The sequence below is a fragment of the Notolepis coatsorum genome, assembly GCF_963971535.1.
Source record: "Notolepis coatsorum genome assembly, chromosome: 7".
In the NCBI taxonomy this organism is placed as follows: domain Eukaryota; kingdom Metazoa; phylum Chordata; class Actinopteri; order Aulopiformes; family Paralepididae; genus Notolepis; species Notolepis coatsorum.
Window position 1 is genome coordinate 109,630,456 of NC_140171.1, and position 19,369 is coordinate 109,649,824.

Sequence of the window (19,369 nt, forward strand, 5' to 3'; positions counted from 1 at the left end):
GGAGGAGACTGTCTATTAGGAGGTGGTGGGGGTTTTGGGCATTTACGGTGGCCAGTTTCGAATTGCAGCCTCCCGTAGGTGCTCTTTAAGGGCGGTTTTGAATGTGGGCAGGGATTCACATTCCTTTACAGCTTTGGGTAGGGCGTTCCACATTGTTGTGGCATAATTGCGAAACGTGTTTAGTCCCTTGTTTGAGCCGAATCTGGGTTTAACATGATTTGTTGAGCTTCCTCTGGTGTAGTGGTTGTGGTATTCACTGACCTTTGGGAAGTATTTTGACATGTACATGGGCACCCCGGTCGTATAGTGTATCTTGTAGACCAGGCCCATTGCAAGTTGCTGTACTCTGTCGTCTACTCTAAGCCATCCTAGGTTGGCAAAGTGGGCAGGGGTGAGGTGGGTTCTGGGGTTCAGGTCAAGTAGTAGTCTGACCAGTTTGTTTTGTGATGTTTGTAATTTTGTTTTAAGCGCCTTTGAGGTGCTTTGGTACCATGAGGTGCACGCATAGTCATAGTACCCTTGAATGAGTGCTCCTGCCAGAGTCCTCAGGGTATTCTTGTTTACCAGAGAGGAGATCCGGTACAAGAATCTAGTTCGTTGGTTGACTTTTTTTATTACATTGGATGCCATTTTGTCACAGGAAAGATTTGCCTCTAGGATGGAACCCAGGTAGGTAATTTCGTCTTTCCTTGTGACAATATTGTCACCCACTGTAACTGAGAAGCCGTCGGTCTTGCTGAGTTTGTTATTTGAACCGAAGAGAATGGACTCTGTTTTGCCCATGTGTAATGATAGTTTGTTATCAGCGAGCCATATGCAGATTTTGCCTAGTTCCGTGCTGAGGGTTTTTTCAACCTGCAATTTGTTCTTGTCAGAGACCAGCAGGGCTGAGTCGTCCGCAAACAGGAACAAGTTGCAGTCACAGGCTGACGACATGTCATTTGCATAAATTAGGAAGAGTAGCGGTCCTAGTATGCTTCCTTGTGGAACACCACAGCTCACTGTGAGGGGGGGGGATAGAGTACCGTTTACCTCTACCATCTGTTCTCTCCCCTCCAGGTAGGATTGCATCCAGCTCACTGATAGGCTATCAAAACCAATTGCTTTTAGCTTGTCCATTAGAATGGAGTGATTGACAGTGTCGAAGGCCTTTTGTAGGTCCAGCATGACCATGCCGCAGTATTTGCCAGCGTCCACCTCTTGTTTGATGTGGTCGTTCAAATAGAGGAGGCATGTGTCAGTGGAGTGGGACGTTCTGAAGCCAGATTGGAATTCGTAGATTAGGTTTTTTTCCGCCAGGTACTTTTCGACCTGTTCGTAGACTATTTTCTCCATGACTTTCGAGATGGAGGTAAGAATAGAAACAGGGCGGTAGTTGCCTGGGTCTAATTTGCTGCCCTTTTTGTGTAGAGGGGTCACTCTCGCAATTTTGAAGTCCTTGGGGACGTGCCCCTGTTTTATAGAGAGGTTTATTATGTGTGTGATGACTGGGGTGATGGCGGCTGCTGCGTCTCTGAGGAATTTGGAGGGGATGTTGTCATGGCCAGTGGCCTTGTTAGGTTGGAGGGCGCTCAATTTTTTGAGTACCTCATCGGTTGTTACCATTTCAAGTTTGAAGTCGTCTTTGTGGACCCCTAGGTTTTTGTAGTATGCTACTATGTGTTCTACCCCATAATGCCCTGAGTGGGAGGGTAGTTTGTTTACCAGTGTTGTGGCTATGTTTGTGAAGAAGATGTTTAAGTAATTGGCTACATCCAGCTTGTCTGTGATGAGCGTGTTGTCCGTCTTTATGTTTATGTTTGAGAATCTGGTTTTAAGTTTTTTACTGCAGCCTAGTTGATTATTGAGTAATTTCCAAAGTTCGCGGGGTTTGTTTTTGTTTTCCTCAGTTTTGTCGTTGATGAAATTTCTTTTTGCGGTTCTGATCATGGTGTTTACGTCATTTCTTAGTCTGTTTCTTTGGATTTTTAGTTCAACCACGTGGGCTTGGAGTTCACTGTTTGAGCTTTTGGAAAGCTTTGTCTGACTTTTATGAAGTTCAGAGCATTTTTTGTCTCTGGTTTTCATAGCGGCCAGTATTTCAGTGTGCATCCATGCCTCAGCGCGATTTTTAACCCTGGTGGTTCTTATCGGTGCCATGTTGTTGAGTATTGCTGTGAATTTGGTTTTGAATCCAAGCCATGTTTCTTCAACCTGTGTACCACTGAGCTCATCTGACCAGTCCAAGCTCCCCAGTTCTAGGTTAAAGGCCTCTCTAGAGTAAGTTTTGAGGTCTCTAGATGTGACTGTTTTGTGACAGCCGGCCTTCTGTTTTAGCTTTTTGCGGGTACAGAAAATCATATAATGATCACTTAACCCGCATGCTATCACCCCTTTACTGGAGATCATGGACTTGTCAGAGGTCAAAATGAGGTCAATGGTGGTTTGTGTCGAATCGCATACCCTTGTGGGTTGTGTGATTAGCTGGCTGAAGCCGTGCAGGTCAGAAAATCTACTGAAGGCCTTGAAGACGGGTGCTGATTTACGCAGCATATCCGTGTTCCAGTCCCCAATAAGAATTTTTTCTACCCCCTCCACCCCAGCTAAACACCCATCAAGTGTGTCATAAAACCCACTCAAAGGGCAGGGGTAACACTTGTGGTCGTCAGAACTGGACTGCAGGTCTTTTCAACTGACTCCCTGCTTTGTGATTCTCTAAACCAGAAAGTACAACAAATTTCACCTCTTAATTGTGCATGTTTCAAAAGCCTGTAAGTGTGTCTTAACTCATGTGTTCTCTTCGTGTGAGCATTTCCCTCCTGTCATTCGAACAAGCATGTCATTCTGTGATGGCAATAGCTATGTGTCCTCTCTAGAACAAACAAAAGCTTAGCTTTAGATTAGATTAAAATATATTGTCATTAATTATACAACACAAGTACAGTGCAACAAAAATACGTTTGGCATCCAACTGCAAATGTAACAGTGAAGTGCAATAGTAATATACAGGTGATCACACTGTTAGTTGTACTACTGAGTAATAGTGCTAATCATATGTATCCAGAATAGCAATTATCGTGCTGCTTGCTTGCATTCATCTGTGTGAACGATAATACAGTGTGATCTATTTGATATATATACATTGGAGAAGCGTGTTTGGGTACTTGAACATGTGTTATATATATGATATACTATTTTTATATATGTGTGTATGTAATATATATATATATACTTTTGAGATAACTGTGTTGTGCGACCAAGTCAGTGTTTGTTTGTCTTCTTGTTTACTTTTTCTTTTTCTCAGTTTAATGTTGTTATCTGTTCTATGTGGACAATGACAATACAATAATGCATATACTTTGTATGTCCTCAAAAAATTATAATAAACAAAAAAGGGTATGAGGTAGGTACCGATTTTATGATAATATGATTACAGTGTAGGACAGTAAGTAGGTATAAATTCACTATATGCAACAGAGTTCAGAGTTTATCCCAGATATTGAGGGCTATGGAGGAAGACAATGTAGCTGAGGCGTTCCGCGGTCATGTCATACAGGCAGGAGACCTGTCACACACTGCTTCTATCCACAGTGCGTTTGACAGGACCGCCACCCGGCGCTGTCATGTTTGCAGGTCACGCCCATAGGGTCACTAACGGAACGCTGGCATGCTGTCTAAAAGCACACACAGTGACGGCATTATGCCGGCTTTGTTTGGTAATAAAAATTAAAATAAAAGCAAAGCCGGCAGAACGAGGGTTTCTTCTTCACGGGATCTCTGTTTTAAAAGGGGTTTATGTTGGAGACATTCTCAGCACCCCCAGCATACAGCAGTGTTAGACAGTTTCTAAAGCATCTCACTACTGACACCTATTGCACAGACGGAGAATGTCCTGCTTATATAAAGACGGCTGGAGCACTCCCAACTCATTTTCATTCACTTTACACACAATGGATAGATGGGCTTGTTTGAAACGGTTCAGGGTAGCGGCACTGGTGCGACCGAGAATCGTATTCCTATTCATCCTAAGATCAGTCCTTTGTACCACGGAGAGAGGGGAAAGAATAAATAATAATAAATAAATCCTATTCCTCTCTCTTTTTGGTCTTGGTGTTATTCCCCTCTCTCAATTTGCGTATGAAATGTTTGCGTTACCAGGGAGAGGCGTGCCTGATGGGAGTGAAGCGGATTTACCGGAAGCTGAAGCCCATAGCCAGATGTGTCATGGGCAAGGTGTACTCTGTCACGCTGACCTCGGCCCCCTGCGACTGCACAGTGGCTGACTTTGAGTGGTGAGTTTGACATCTTACACTCTGTTCCTTTATCTTAAACATGTACTATATAATCTAAGAACCATTATAAAATCACACGTGTAAACATAATATTGGCATCCTCTCAACTACATGGTAGTAAGTGTTCAGTCAATGTTTGAGGAGACAGTTTGTGAGAAAAAAAATCAACAAATGGCACGTTTGATCAGGGAACCCACGCAGCGAAGAAGAGGACAGGACACGGCATCAAACTGCAAAATGCAAATTGCTTCTAATACCCCTAAACAGAAACAATCCCAGCTGCATCACGTTGGCCTATAGGTGGCGCCGAACAGCAGACGGCGAAAGCCTCTTGTTACTCCAGTACATTGTTGTTAGTGGTCTGGCAGCCAGCCTAAGCCCTATCTGTCTCCACTATACGTCTGCGATATGGAGTGCGCTTTAAGGGAAGTGGGTCTAAGTGAAGGATGAAAAGATCACCGTCATGGATACGGTCTTCCAGATTAGAAATGTAGAAGAGCTTTGGCAGATTCTCTTGGAGGCTGCCCTGCTAAATGGAACCCAGTCAACTGCTCAACTCCAAGCTGTGTGCGTGTGTGTGCGTGTGTGTGCGTGTGTGTGCGTGTGTGTGTGCGTCTGTGTGTGTGTGTGTGTGTGTGTGTGTGTGTGTGTGTGTGTGTGTGTGTGTGTGTGTGTGTGTGTGTGTGTGTGTGTGTGTGTGTGTGTGTGTGTGTGTGTGTGTGTGTGTGTGTGAATGTAGAATAGAATAGAATAGAATAGAATAGAATAGAATAGAATAGAATAGAATAGAATAGAATAGAATAGAATATAACTTTATTTATCCCGATTGAATTTCAGCACTACAAATCACTCACAGTAAACATTTAGGTAGTCAAAAACAAAAGTCACGAATGAGAATAAAGAATAAAATACATTCGGATATGTATATACATTCGAAAATTTTAAATATACAGAAATATACAATAAAATGTACAGTACTAAGTGTAAAATTGTAAAATGTTGATTTAAGGTAAAGGTCAAGGAAGATTATGCCAGACTGGAATGTGTGTGTGTGTGTGTGTGTGTGTGTGTGTGTGTGTGTGTGTGTGTGTGTGTGTGTGTGTGTGTGTGTGTGTGTGTGTGTGTGTGTGTGTGTGTGTGTGTGTGTGTGTGTGTGTGTGTGTGTGTGTGTGTGTGTGTGTGTGTGTGTGTGTGTGTGTGTGTGTGTGTGTGTGTGTGTGTGTGTGTGTGTGTGTGTGTGTGTGTGTGTGTGTGTATTTCTGTATATTTTTTATTTTAGAATGTTAGAATATCCCGTACTCAGAGAAGCCATCTCTCACTTCACCAGCTGCCTTTGTAGACGTTGCCAGTGGCTCTTTTCATTAAAGGAACATGCAAACATTTTGGGAAATTAGCCCATCGTCTTCTCCAGAGAGAGACAAGAAAGCTATCTGGCTGCATGTTAGCCTAGCTTAGCACAATGAATGGAAGCAGACATGGCCGGTTAGCCTAGACATTGTCCAACTAACACCTCTCCCGAAGGCTCCTTTAAAGATTCACGGAATGTTTTCCTGCATCTTTGCAACCCGTTTTTCCTTGAATTATCAGCGTTATTATTATTAATGTAGTCTTTTTGTCCTTAATCCCCCAAGTCCGGCGGCCCCTTGAGTGAGACGGTACTCGGAGTGAGCTGCACCAGAACCATAAATCATTAGGCCTAATGGCTTTCATTAACAATCACAACACGTTTGCATCTGTGTGCATGTAGCACTAATTGGAGCAATTTATTCCTATGTTGTTGGGGGACGTGTGGCTTCCACTGCTGCTACGTTGCTGCTTTTTAATTGTAGGACAAACAAGTTGTGGGATGTGTTTGAAAAACACATCCAGAACCGTTGCACGTAACCATTGCTGTCACTTTCGTGATGATAATGGCATGTTAACAAAAAATTCATCTTGGACAGTGTACCATGTAAGTATACCTTTGTCAACTGTTTATTATGTCCTGTTTTTCCAAACCTCTCTCTGTGGTGTTAGACTAGAATAAATACTTTTCTCTGGTCGGATCATTTCAGTGACTGCAAGCCTTACTTAGTGCTCAGTTCTGATTTATTGCTCAAATCAGATTTATTTTTATTTTGGCTGTTCACATTCATTTTTAAATGTGGCTAATATCAGATGTCAGTGTGAACTGGTGACGATCCAGAACTGAGTGACGTAAAAGTCGCATGACTGTTTAGACTGATGGTTGGATTGCAAAAGATCAGACCTGTATTTGATTCAGGACCACATATGAAAGTGGCCCAAATCAGAATTGAAAAGATTCCATGTGATTTGTACAGTTCACACTGGCACATAAGAGCAAAGAAATCAGATTTGTGTCACTTTCGTCTGCAGTGTGAATGTAGCCAAAGGCTACGAGATGTTTCGTTTTCTCTGGTCGGATCGTTTCAGTGACTACGGCTACGAGATGTTTATTTTTCTCTGGTCGGATCGTTTCAGTGACTACGGCTACGAGAGGCGAACGGACGGCAAGTGCACCCCGGCCTTCTGGTTCCACCCTTCGTTGATGTCCAGAGGTTGTACCGCGGGGACAACGTTTTTCAACAGCACTGGGTAAGCGGCGCTCTGCTGGAAGGGTTAATGTGACTCTTCAACACTCGTGCTATATGCCTTGAATGAATAATCATAAATGCATTGTTGAGTCAATCAATTCGCTTTTCTGGGAACAATTTGGCCCTTACGTGCACTCGCATAACAATTACTGAATTGCTGATAATAACAACTATGCGCCTTTAGCATGGTTATGGTCTTTGTGATCATATATACACTCTTAAAGAGGTGTGTGTGTGTGTGCGTGCGTGCGTGCGTGCGTGCGTGCGTGCGTGCGTGCGTGCGTGCGTGCGTGTGTGTGTGTGCGTGCGCGCGCGCGCGCGTGTGTGTGTACACATGCATGCATGAATCTGTATTTGACTGTCTGTGTTAACCTCCCCCAGGTACAGGAAGGTAGTCTCCAACAACTGTTCAGCAGGCGTGATAGCGGAGTACACAGCCAGGAGAAGGCAGTGCCCCATCCAAGCACCCAGAGGTCTCCACCTGGTGACCCGGCAGGGCACGATGACTGCCACGCTGGGGACCAATGTCACCTTCCTGGTCTTCCTGGAAGAGGTGAGTGTTTTGCAGCTGTGCTCCTTGATGAACCTCATAAGATATGATATACTATAAGAAGAGAGGTCATCAACACTGCATCCCTGCTAACAAAGTGGGGTAGATATTTTACTGTATGATACAGTTCCTATTTCAAATCAGCACACTAGAACCTGATGGCAAGTTGTTGTTATTTCAGATCAGTCCACTAGAACTTGACATCAAGTTATTCTCATTTCAAATGAACACACTAAAGTTTGATATCAAGTTATTCTAATTTAAAATCAGCACACTAGAACTTGACATCAAATTATTCTCATTTCAAATTGTACACTAGAATTTGCAACACTCTTTGCAGTCATTCGTTCCTCCCTACTTACTATGACGTGTGTATATTTGAACTTCTAAGACAAAGAACCATATTACTGTTTTGAAATCTTTTGGTCAGCTCATGTACTCTATTTGCAGTTGTAAAGTCAATCCAAATCAATTGGAGTGCGAATGTGATACATCACCAGAAAGTACTCAACCTCTACTTTCTTTACCTATGAATGTACACAACACTCACTAACTTACCATCTTTAGATAATCAAGTACTCAACCTCTACTGTCTTTAACTATGAATGAACACATCACTCACTAACTTACCATCTTTAGATAATAAAGATTAAAAACAGTGTTTCTCTGAAAACGTACAACCATAGTTGGTTCTTCGTCTGGGCTATGCATGTCTTGTGTTTTGTATGTTTTTTGTTGTGTTTTATGATTATGAACCGCATCTCTCTCCTGTGCAGGGTGACGGGGCCAGGACGAGCATCACGCTGGACTTCGGTGACGGCCACGCGCTGACCTACTCCAACCTGAGCTCCATCGAGGACGGAATCAAACACGTCTACAAATCGGTCGGGATCTACCGGGTGACGGCGACGGGGGAGAATAATCTCGGCTCAGAGAGTGCCCTGCTCTACCTGCATGTCACATGTGAGTGTGTGTGTGTGCGTGCGTGCGTGTGTATGTGTGTGTGTTTTGTATTTCTATACTACAGGGGACACTGACCTGTTTACACACTCACACAATGAATACCAAACACATTATGGTGACACATTTGGGTGTCTCCATAACACAAATGAGGTTACGGTTATGATTAGGTTATGGTTATGTTTAGGTTATGGTTAGTTACAGAATGCATGTGAGTCTCTGTAATGTCCCCATATTTCACATAAACAAACATGTGTGTGGCTGTGTGTGCCTGTGTGTCAAATCAAGTCAAGTCAAGTGTTCCTTTATTAATTCGCTTGGGGAAATGCAGGTGTCATAGCAGCATGGGAGAGGGCAGAAGAGGCAATAATAGGAATAGTAATAGTGATGACATGATAATAGTGATAATAGTGATAATAGTAGTGGAATGGCAAGATTCTATCAGTGAATCAATCAGTGAGTAGCACACTGCACCAGAGTCTGTGCAGTGTTTAGTATTAAGAGTCAGACAGTCCTAACAGTTCTCAAGTTCTCCAGCTATTAGCTCTCCAGCTATTGGCAGCAGTCCATGCCCACGATGTGTGTGTGTTTGGATGTGTGTGTACATATGTCTCTTCAAACTCTCTGTAGACCTCATAATCCTCACAAATCTATTCCCTATTTAACTCATAAGCATAACGTCCTGTGTAGAGTACAATCTTATCACGTTCACAGAAATTGCTGTCGTTATCTCGTACAAAACATGCAACATACCATGTCTGTTTGTGGTATATGCTCCTCTTAACCAAATAAACAACAGAGAATCCCATTACGATTCCACTCCAGTCAGCTCCCCCCCTTCATAGCCACTCCACCCCCCACCCCCGTATCACTTGGAAGACACGGCTGTCTCTCGGGGTATGTGACAGGGCTGACCACCCCCGGCGTGTTCGGAGGTGACAGATGTAACAGAGCTGACTTATTGATCAGGGAGCGCCGAGACCCTCCAATCTGTCAATCTTACGCGCCAGCCGTACAAATAGGGCCACGGCTGGCTCAGGAGTGCCATGAATGAAAAATAACACACAGATGGCGGCCAACAGTCCCAGCGCGGGGAGGGGATTCTGAACTAAATATCCCTCCCCCCCCCCCTCTCTCGCTCTCTCTTGCTCTCTCTCACTCCATCTCGCTCTCGGTATCTCTTGCTCTTGCTCTCTCTCTCTCTCTCTCTATCGCTATCTCTCGCTCTCTATCTCTCTCTCTCTCTCTCTCTCTTTCTCTCTCTCTCTCTCTCTCTCTCTCTCTATATATATCGCTATCTCTCTCTCTCTCTCTCTCTCTCTCTCTCTCTCTCTCTCTCTCTCTCTCTCTCTCTCTCTCTCTCTCTCTCTCTCTCTCTCTCTCTCTCTCTGTGCACAGTATAAAGTTGTAGTATGTTTTGGGTTGGCGCTAAGTAGTGCAGTGCACCGAGTTCATGCATTGATGTATTTGTGTGTCTTGAGTAGGTCAGCTGGAGTATATCCATCTCTCGGCTCCCTTTGTGGCGGTGAAGAATAAGGAGGTGAACCTCACCGCAGTGCTGTGGCCCAGCCAAGTGGGAACCGTCATGTACATCTGGTGGATCGGAAACAACACAGAGGTGCGTTTCAACACTTTTGGAACACCTAAGTTTGAAACAGTACAGAGGTACGTTCAAGACTTCCACAGTTATATTTGAAACAATACCAATTTCGTTCAAGACTTTCAACACGTATTGAAACAATACCGAGGTGCGTTCAAGACTTTCAACACTTATATTTGAAACAATACCGAGGTGCGTTCAAGACTTTCAACACTTATATTTGAAACAATACAGAGGTGCGTTCAAGACTTTCACAGTCATATTTGAAACAATGCAGATGTGCGGTCAAGACTTTCAACAATTATATGTCAAACAATACCGAGGTATGTTCAAGACTTTCACAGTAATATTTGAAACAATACTGAGGTATGTTCAAGACTTTCACAGTAATATTTGAAACAATACCGAGGTACGTTCAAGACTTTCAGTAATATTTTAAACAATACTGAGGTATGTTCAAGATCTTCAGTTCTATTTGAAAAAATACAGAGGTGCGTTCAAGACTTTCACAGTTATATTTGAAACAATACAGAGGTGTGTTCAATACTTTCAACACTTATGTTTGCAACAATACAGAGGTGCATTCAAGACTTTCAACACTATTTTTTCAAACATTACCAAGTTACATTCAAGACTTTCACAGTAATATTTGAAACAATACCGAGGTACGTTCAAGACTTTCAGTAATATTTTAAACAATACTGAGGTATGTTCAAGATCTTCAGTTCTATTTGAAAAAATACAGAGGTACGTTCAAGTCTTTCACAGTTATATTTGAAACAGTACTGAGGTAGTATGTTCAAGACTTTCAACACTTTGAAACAATACCGAGGTATGTTGTAATGATGTGTTTTTGATCTAATTCAAGATCCGTGGTCCGAGGTATAAAGAATACAAATCGGAATAGTAATATTGAAATTAATATCAGAATGATTATGAGACTATTCCTAAAGTTCAATAAGATTGTTTATTACAATATGGATCGATACTGTTAGTGAAATAAACAGTAAAAGAAGTAGAAGAAAAATAAGGGAATAGGAGAGGGTAAATAGAGAAGATAGTAGGAGAATAGAAGAAGAGAATTGTATTGAGTTCATAAGCCGATTACACTATAGTGTCAGAAGCAGATACTGCTACATATTTATGGCTATAGAGTGACTGAGGACATAGTGTGAATCACCGAATTTCCTCCGTATATACGTTCAATACTTGCAACACTTATATTTGAAACAATACAACAGTGACTATGGCTGATTTGTTGTTCTCAAGGTTGTCTGCTCTCAAGCAGTCCTGGACCTCTCAACCACGCTAACGTGTGTTCCAGCTTAATTACCGACTACTACTAACTACTGTAGTGTATTTAGTGTTTGTTTGTTTGTTTGTTGTATTAGGATCCCCATTAGCTGTCAAATTAATGACTAGTCGTCTTAGTCATGTAGGGGTCCTCACACACAAGTAATATAACAGAACACAAATACAGAATGTAATTAATAATACAATTAAAATCAGAAGAAGAAAACTGAAAGCATAAAGGAAATCTAAATGTATATTCAACAGTGAAGATACAATGCATGGTTATATGGTTGTATTCATTCACATTCCAAAAATAGACTACACCTATCTCAAATGGTAAAAATAAAATAAAAAATAAATACAATAAAATAATATCACTTACATCATACTATCTCATACAACATCAGTGTTATTTACAGTCTAATTTACATCAGTTCACTTCTTAATATATATATATTTTTTTTTTTATAGTGGTGGGACTCGATTACAAATTGTAATCGAATTAATTAGATCAAAATTAATCACATGTTAATTGCATATCAATATTTGATGCGAAAAGCAAACATTTTCAATTCAAATTCATTTTGGTATACGAGTGAATCAATGAATATACATTATACATATGTTTAAGCAGCAAAATCCTGTATTAGCTACTACACAGATAAACAGATCAATGCCATTTTAAACAAAGTGCATACATTTTTAGGAATAATATATATAGCGCAAAGGACCTTTTGTAAACTCAAGCACTTTCGAGGTAAAAGTAAAACTCAGTAGTTTCAAGTACATTCCAGAACAGTTGACCATTTCTTTTTTTTTATGAACAAGAAACAAGAAAAAAAGTTATTTGCGATTTATTATACTTTATACTTATAGCACATGCTTTGAAAGGTAACATTCTTCCACAATAAAGAAAAACCATCATGCGATTAAATGCCTACATTTGTTTAACTTTTAATTTTTTCTGTAGTTAATTCATCTAAATTAATGCGATAAAATCCCAGCCCAAATTTTTTAAGATTTACTCGCCTTGTGGAGACTGGTAGCTTGTTCCAGTTGAATATGGCTCTATAGCGCTGTGGATTTTAAATGATTAGTCCTACTGTAGGTCGAGGACCAGGTGACCACTTATTCTGGTGAAATGAGTGTGACTGTTTTCAGAATAATCTAAAGCTGTAAGTGTATTCTTCTTAAAAGGCTTTCCTCCACAGATCGACTGGGTTCCTGCAACTACGCCAGCCAGAATCGACCAATCCCATAATAGCCTTGAAAGCGATGGATACTTTTTAATATATATGGAATAAATTTTTAGAGACTAAAACTGTGCATCTCATATCTAATGTAGTCAAGCAACCCTGAATAATGTATAATTCCCTATACATCATGCAATTCCCACTGGTAGGGCTCTAATGTAACTTGTGTGTATTGGTGTGTATTGGGGTGTGTGTGTGTGTGTGTGTGTGTGTGTGTGTGTGTGTGTGTGTGTGTGTGTGTGTGTGTGTGTGTGTGTGTGTGTGTGTGTGTGTGTGTGTGTGTGTGTGTGTGTGTGTGTGTGTGTGTGTGTGTGTGTGTGTGTGTGTGTGTGTGTGTGTGTGTGTGTGTGTGTGTGTGCGTGCGTGCGCACGTGCGTGCATACATTCATGTGAGTATATGTACTCGATCGGTACGGTATCCGTATCTGTCTAACGGCGGTGAATGTGTTTGTTCAGCACCTAGTAGCCTGCCACTAAGACGGGTCCGTTATGCCAGGCGGTGATAAAGCGAGGCGGCATTAGCATCTCTTAGCTATTTGAAGAACAAATGGAGATGTGAATAATGACAGGAAGAGGTGCCGATGTCACACAGGCAACTCTCTGTGGACCTTTATATGCAGCGCAGCTGCGCTCATGGGAGAAAGCGTTTCTGTGTGTGTGTGTGCGTGCGTGCATGGCTTCTGGGCTGGTTGACACCTCTGTAGTGTAAATAACGGTAGTGTGAGATGTTAACCATGCGTTGATAAGGGTCTCCCTTGGGAATCCCTTTGCTCTCCCTTACTTTTTCCTCTCTCTCTCTCTCGCTCGTCTTTCAGCCGGTAATCACCCTGGAGGCTAGTGTGGCACATACGTTCTCCAGGGAAGGCATCACGGCAGTCACCGTGCAGGTGTCTGCGGGGAACATCATACTCCAGGACAGAAAAGCCATCTCTGTCCACGGTGAGCTTCACTGTAGCTTCACTGCAGCTTCACTATACTCTAGCTTCACTTTAGCTTCACTGTAGCTTCACTATACTGTAGCTTCACTTTAGCTTCACTGTAGCTTCACTATAGCTTCACTATACTGTAGCTTCACTATACTGTAGCTTCACTTTAGCTTCACTATAGCTTCACTATACTGTAGCTTCACTTTAGCTTCACTATACTGTAGCTTCACTATACTGTAGCTTCACTTTAGCTTCACTATACTGTAGCTTCACTATACTGTAGCTTCACTTTAGCTTCACTATACTGTAGCTTCACTATACTGTAGCTTCACTATAACTTCACTATACTGCAGCTTCACTCTAGCTTCACTGTAGCTTCACTATAGCTTCACTGCAGCTTCACTCTAGCTTCACTGTAGCTTCACTATAGCTTCACTGTAGCTTCACTATAACTTCACTGTAGCTTCACTGTAGCTTCACTGTAGCTTCACTGTAGCTTCACTATAGCTCCACTGTAGCTTCACTGTAGCTTCACTGTAGCTTCACTATAGCTCCACTGTAGCTTCACTATAGCTTCACTGTAGCTTCACTATAGCTCCACTGTAGCTTCACTTTAGCTTCACTGTAGCTTCACTTTAGCTTCACTATAGCTCCACTATAGCTTCACTGTAGCTTCACTATAGCTTCACTGTAGCTTCACTGTAGCTTCACTATGGCTTCACTGTAGCTTCACTTTAGCTTCACTGTAGCTCCACTTTAGATTCACTGTAGCTCCACTATAGCTTCACTATAGCTTCACTGTAGCTTCACTGTAGCTTCACTTTAGCTTCACTATAGCTTCACTATAGCTTTACTGTAGCTTCACTGTAGCTTGACTATAGCTTCACTGTAGCTTCACTGTAGCTTCACTGTAGCTTCACTATAGCTCCACTGTAGCTTCACTTTAGCTTCACTTTAGCTTCACTATAGCTCCACTATAGCTTCACTGTAGCTTCACTATAGCTTCACTGTAGCTCCACTATAGCTTCACTGTAGCTTGTCTATAGCTCCACTTTAGCTTCACTATACTCCATTATTACTTTTGTGTGTGCTACTAAGTCATGTAGTTACATGCATTTATTTAAAGCTCTGTGACTTCTGACTCACTCCGTGACTTCAACTGATTATAAATCAGAATGTAGATATGTTTGATTCTGGCGTTTCCAAATAGTATGACAGCATGTTGTCTAGTGTTGGTCCTTGTATCTAGAGCTCAGTCAACTAGAGAATGACAGCATGTTGTCTAGTGTTGGTCCTTGTATCTAGAGCTCAGTCAACTAGAGAATGACAGCATGTTGTCTAGTGTCGGTCCTTGTATCTAGAGGTCAGTCAATTGACTAGAGTGACAGCATGTTGTCTAGTGTCAGTCCTTGTATCTAGAGCTCAGTCAGTCAACTAGAGAATGACAGCATGTTGTCTAGTGTCAGTCCTTGTATCTAGAGCTCAGTCAGTCAACTAGAGAATGACAGCATGTTGTCTAGTGTCAGTCCTTGTATCTAGAGCTCAGTCAGTCAACTAGAGAATGACAGCATGTTGTCTAGTGTCGGTCCTTGTATCTAGAGGTCAGTCAATTGACTAGAGTGACAGCATGTTGTCTAGTGTCAGTCCTTGTATCTAGAGCTCAGTCAGTCAACTAGAGAATGACAGCATGTTGTCTAGTGTCAGTCCTTGTATCTAGAGCTCAGTCAGTCAACTAGAGAATGACAGCATGTTGTCTAGTGTCAGTCCTTGTATCTAGAGCTCAGTCAGTCAACTAGAGAATGACAGCATGTTGTCTAGTGTCGGTCCTTGTATCTAGAGCTCAGTCAGTCAACTAGAGAATGACAGCATGTTGTCTAGTGTCGGTCCTTGTATCAAGAGCTCAGTCAATCGACTAGAGAATGAAAATGTGTCTCCATTCCTTTTGTACTTCATAAACCTCCGTTTACTTTAGTATTTCTGATTAGGCCTTTAATGATTGAATCTCCTTCTCCTCTCTTTGATTGTAGAGTTTTTCAGATCTCATCTACTCGCCTTCTCATCCAACCTGGACGAGCACAACCCCGACGTGGCGGAGTGGAGGACGGACGTGAGCCGTGTCATCAGGAACTCTATCATCCAGGTACCTCCCCCCTGAGACAGTTTGCCGGTAAATAAGGTTGCGTGCAGCGTGACCCCACGGTGCTTCTGAAAGATAAATCAGACTTTTATGATGATAAATGACACGGCGAAGGGGGGGGGGAGAGAGAGAGAGAGAGAGAGAGAGAGATGGGAGAGGGAGAGAGAGAGGGAGGGGGAGAGGGAGAGAGAGAGGGATGGAAAGAGAAGTGATATGAGGCTGGAAGAGAGAGAGATAGATGGAAAGAGAAGTGATATGAGGCTGGAAGAGAGAGAGAGAGAGAGAGAGAGAGAGAGAGAGAGAGAGAGAGAGAGAGAGAGAGAGAGAGAGAGAGAGAGAGAGAGAGAGAGAGAGAGAGAGAGAGAGAGAAAGGGAGAGAGAGAGAGGGAGATATATATATATATATAGAGGGAGAGAGAGAGAGAGAGAGAGAGAGAGAGAGAGAGAGAGAGAGAGAGAGAGAGAGAGAGAGAGAGAGAGAATATTATCATGGCTGTAGCTGTGTGTCTGTCACAGTGAACCTGGAACATAGCTGGTCTATGAGTGCAGGGCCATATTTGGGCAGCAGTAATGAGGCTGCAGACGTAGAAGATAGGATAGATGCCGTGTGCGCCACGTACGGCATGGAGGGGGCGCTGGAAGGTCTGAATGTTGTGACCTGTCACTGAGAAATACCTCAAACCCACACCACAGATTCAAGAGATTTATTTGTCGATGAAATTAAGGTGTCCAAAAATTATTAAATTGAATAGATAATAAAATAGAATATACATTATAAAAAGTAATATGAATAAAATACAATACAATGCTAAGCTTAAGAAATAAAGGTAATGAGTACTATATACAATAATATACAAATATACAGTTCTGTTTTTAAAGTGATACAGTTCTGTTTTTAAAGTGACCTTTTTTGTTGTGTGTTTGTGGGGTGTGTGAGAGAGTGCAAGTGAGGATGTGTGGTGTGTGTGTGTGTTCATGTGTGCTTGTGTGTGGAGAGATCCGTGTTCAGTGTCTGATAGCCTGGGGGAAGAAGCTGAGTCTGAGTCTCTCTGTGCTTTGCCTGACTGCAGCAGCTTGAACAGGCTATTGTTGGGGCAGTGAGGTCCTTCACTATTCTGCAGGCTCTGGATCTGCACCTCCTGGTGTACAAGTCCTGCAGGGGTGGTAGTGCAATACCCATAGTGCGCTCTGCTGCATTGTTAGACCATGCCTCCCACTGGTCGGCTGCAATGTGGAACAAGCCTTGCATCACGTGTCCCCTCCGGTACACGAGGAGGCAGCCGTCGCATCTTTTCACCTGCACAGCGCGATCTCTCAGTGGCGAGGAGTAACGCATGGGAGGCTCACGCTGCCCCTGTTGCTTCCTGATTCTGCTGTACAGGCGCACCAACCGACCTGTAGGAGTCGCTGTCCAGTGTCCACAACGTCCGATCCCCACCCACTGGCTTTCCCACACCCTAATACTGCCAATTGTATTAGTATGAACGACCAGCCAAGCCGGAAGCAACGCAGAGAGCTGGGCTCGAACCCAGCATCTCCTGCGTTAGTGGCGAGCGCCTTGCCCACTGCGCCACTTAGCCGCCCCTACATTGACGATGATTCTGACATTCAAGGTAATAATCTGTTTAAGTGGTCATAAACGAGGATGGCTGATCCCATTCAACTCAATGTCGCCTGAACTGACAAGTATCCACACTTCATGCGCTACACAGTGAGAATAAGGTAGTCGGCAATGAATCAATCCATGGACAAGGAAGAAGCAAAGCATCCTATTCATTTGTTTATCAAGGTTATGGAGCGACGTCAAACTGCACAAAATAAACGACATTGAGTAGAAATACAGCTTATTTTCTTCAAGTCTCAGTGGTTTCACATAATGGCCACAACATGTCTAACCGAGTGACACGTTCAAGTTGAGGTTTAGGGCATTCACTGAATACTCAACATGGCAGTTACAATAAGATTGAAGTACATGTGTTAATTTCCAATCAATAAAGCGGCTTGAGGTTGTGAGATAATTGCTTGTGTTAAATGGTCATGTCAGGCCGGTGCTGCGTCCTCTAAAGTGGGGTGGAATATATAGGCTGTGTAGACGCCGGTAACAAGATTAGACAGCGGATGCCTCAGGTTGAACAGGTTTGCCGTCTGGATCGAGGAGGAAATCCGTTTGTTCTGCTGAGTATGCGACTGGGTCGTTACCTTCAAAGCCATGGAACTGTGCGTTACCACGAGCGGAACAAATACAAAATGAACGTATGAATAAATATAAACCCCTTTTGCTCCCTCCCTCTCTTTTTCTTTTGTCTTCCTACCCGTCCCCCTCTTCCCCTCCCTGCTCTCCGTCAGGCCACGGGAGTGAGAGAAGATCGGCTTCTGGTTTCTGTCCTCCCCGGGTTGCCCACGGTGGCTGAGTTCTTCCTTTTGCCTGACAAGGAGCTGACCGCGGGCAAGCTGGAGACGAGCTCTGCTCATTTAGATCAGGTGAGGTCATTTCAGACGACACACTCTCACGGCATTGCAGTCGATTGCCATGCCAAGGATAAGAACAAATTGGCAAGGATTGTTAACAATGCCAGTATAGGGAAACCACAAAGACAATTGTCTGAGTTCTATGTATTTCGGAATAGGGACAAGGCTCAGCGAATATTGTTGGATCCTTTGCATCCCCTTCATGGTGAGTTTGACATGCTTCCATCTGGAAGGCGCTATAGAGTTCCTCTAGCCCCCAAAAACATATTTAAGAAGTCCTTCATCCCACATGCCATTGCTCTGATGAATTCTTAGATTTTAATTTGAACCATGGTACTGGTTAGGTACCTGAAGCTCTGTCCCTGTTGTTGCTGTTGTTGTTTCTCTTTTTGTGTATGTATTGGGATGTTTTGGGTCAAGTTATTTTGTACCTGTGCGGTGTTTGTATTGTGTATTGTTGATTGCAACCATGGTGAAGCCAAAGACACATTTCCATGAAAGTGGACAAATAAAAACATCTATCTATCTATGTGTGCACAACAATAACATCCCGACAAGTAAACGGGATAAACCTATTCTCGTTCTGAATCTCTAACAAAGGCAGTGTTAGAGGATGTGTCGAGCTTTGTGTAGGGGCACTGACTTGGTGTAGGTTAAGTGGTTAACTTTTAGTTTTGGGTGTCAAGGCAGACACCATGCTCCCTGGACACTGTGTGCAGTATAGTTGCTAGTAGCCTGTATTTCTCTCTTTCCTCCATTAGATGTCAATGTCGGTCTACCGATGCACAATCCAGTGTTTACACGATCAAGTCTAATTCTCCAGCATGCCGGAGGAATCTTAACAGTAGGCTCATCGATAGGCTAGGATCTGTCTTAGTCTTCAGTCACATCCTCGGGGGGTGGAGTGGAGTGGTGTTTCAGTCTCACAAAAACGTAAATGTCAGACGAAGAGCTCTTCATGGCTGAACGGGTCACTAAATCACATCCGTATCAAAATGGGGCTGAGTTACCTCTGAGTCTGGCATAATAGAAAATGATAATGCAAGAGCTGCTCTTCATGGGAAGTGTTCGTGGGCATGTGTAGGAAATCAATTTGATTTTCCTTCCCCTCCCCTCTCACACCTGGTTGATTGCTCGGGAAGACCCTCTGCTCCACTAGCGGGCGATAAATCTTCATTCAAGGTTGGCATCTTAGCGATGTGTAATATGTGGGCCGCTTATTAGAATGTATAATAGATTTACCAACCCTGGTACACTGTTGGAAACATGATTATTCATAGCACAGTCTAAATTTAAACTTCTAAGAAATCGAGACG

General features: G+C 42.8%; 1 protein-coding gene across 1 annotated transcript in view; it reads left to right on the forward strand.

The window, feature by feature from the left end:
* The window catches only part of sorcs1 (sortilin-related VPS10 domain containing receptor 1), a gene marked incomplete at both ends in the record, with an annotated part of 670,421 nt that overhangs the window by 634,025 nt on the left and 17,027 nt on the right, over positions 1–19,369 (forward strand). The window contains 8 exons of the mRNA XM_084318344.1: positions 4,138–4,271; positions 6,753–6,866; positions 7,247–7,418; positions 8,192–8,378; positions 9,860–9,993; positions 13,337–13,460; positions 15,475–15,587; positions 17,931–18,065. Coding sequence (XP_084174470.1) covers positions 4,138–4,271; positions 6,753–6,866; positions 7,247–7,418; positions 8,192–8,378; positions 9,860–9,993; positions 13,337–13,460; positions 15,475–15,587; positions 17,931–18,065 — 1,113 coding nt within the window. The remainder of the gene's footprint in view (positions 1–4,137; positions 4,272–6,752; positions 6,867–7,246; positions 7,419–8,191; positions 8,379–9,859; positions 9,994–13,336; positions 13,461–15,474; positions 15,588–17,930; positions 18,066–19,369) is intronic.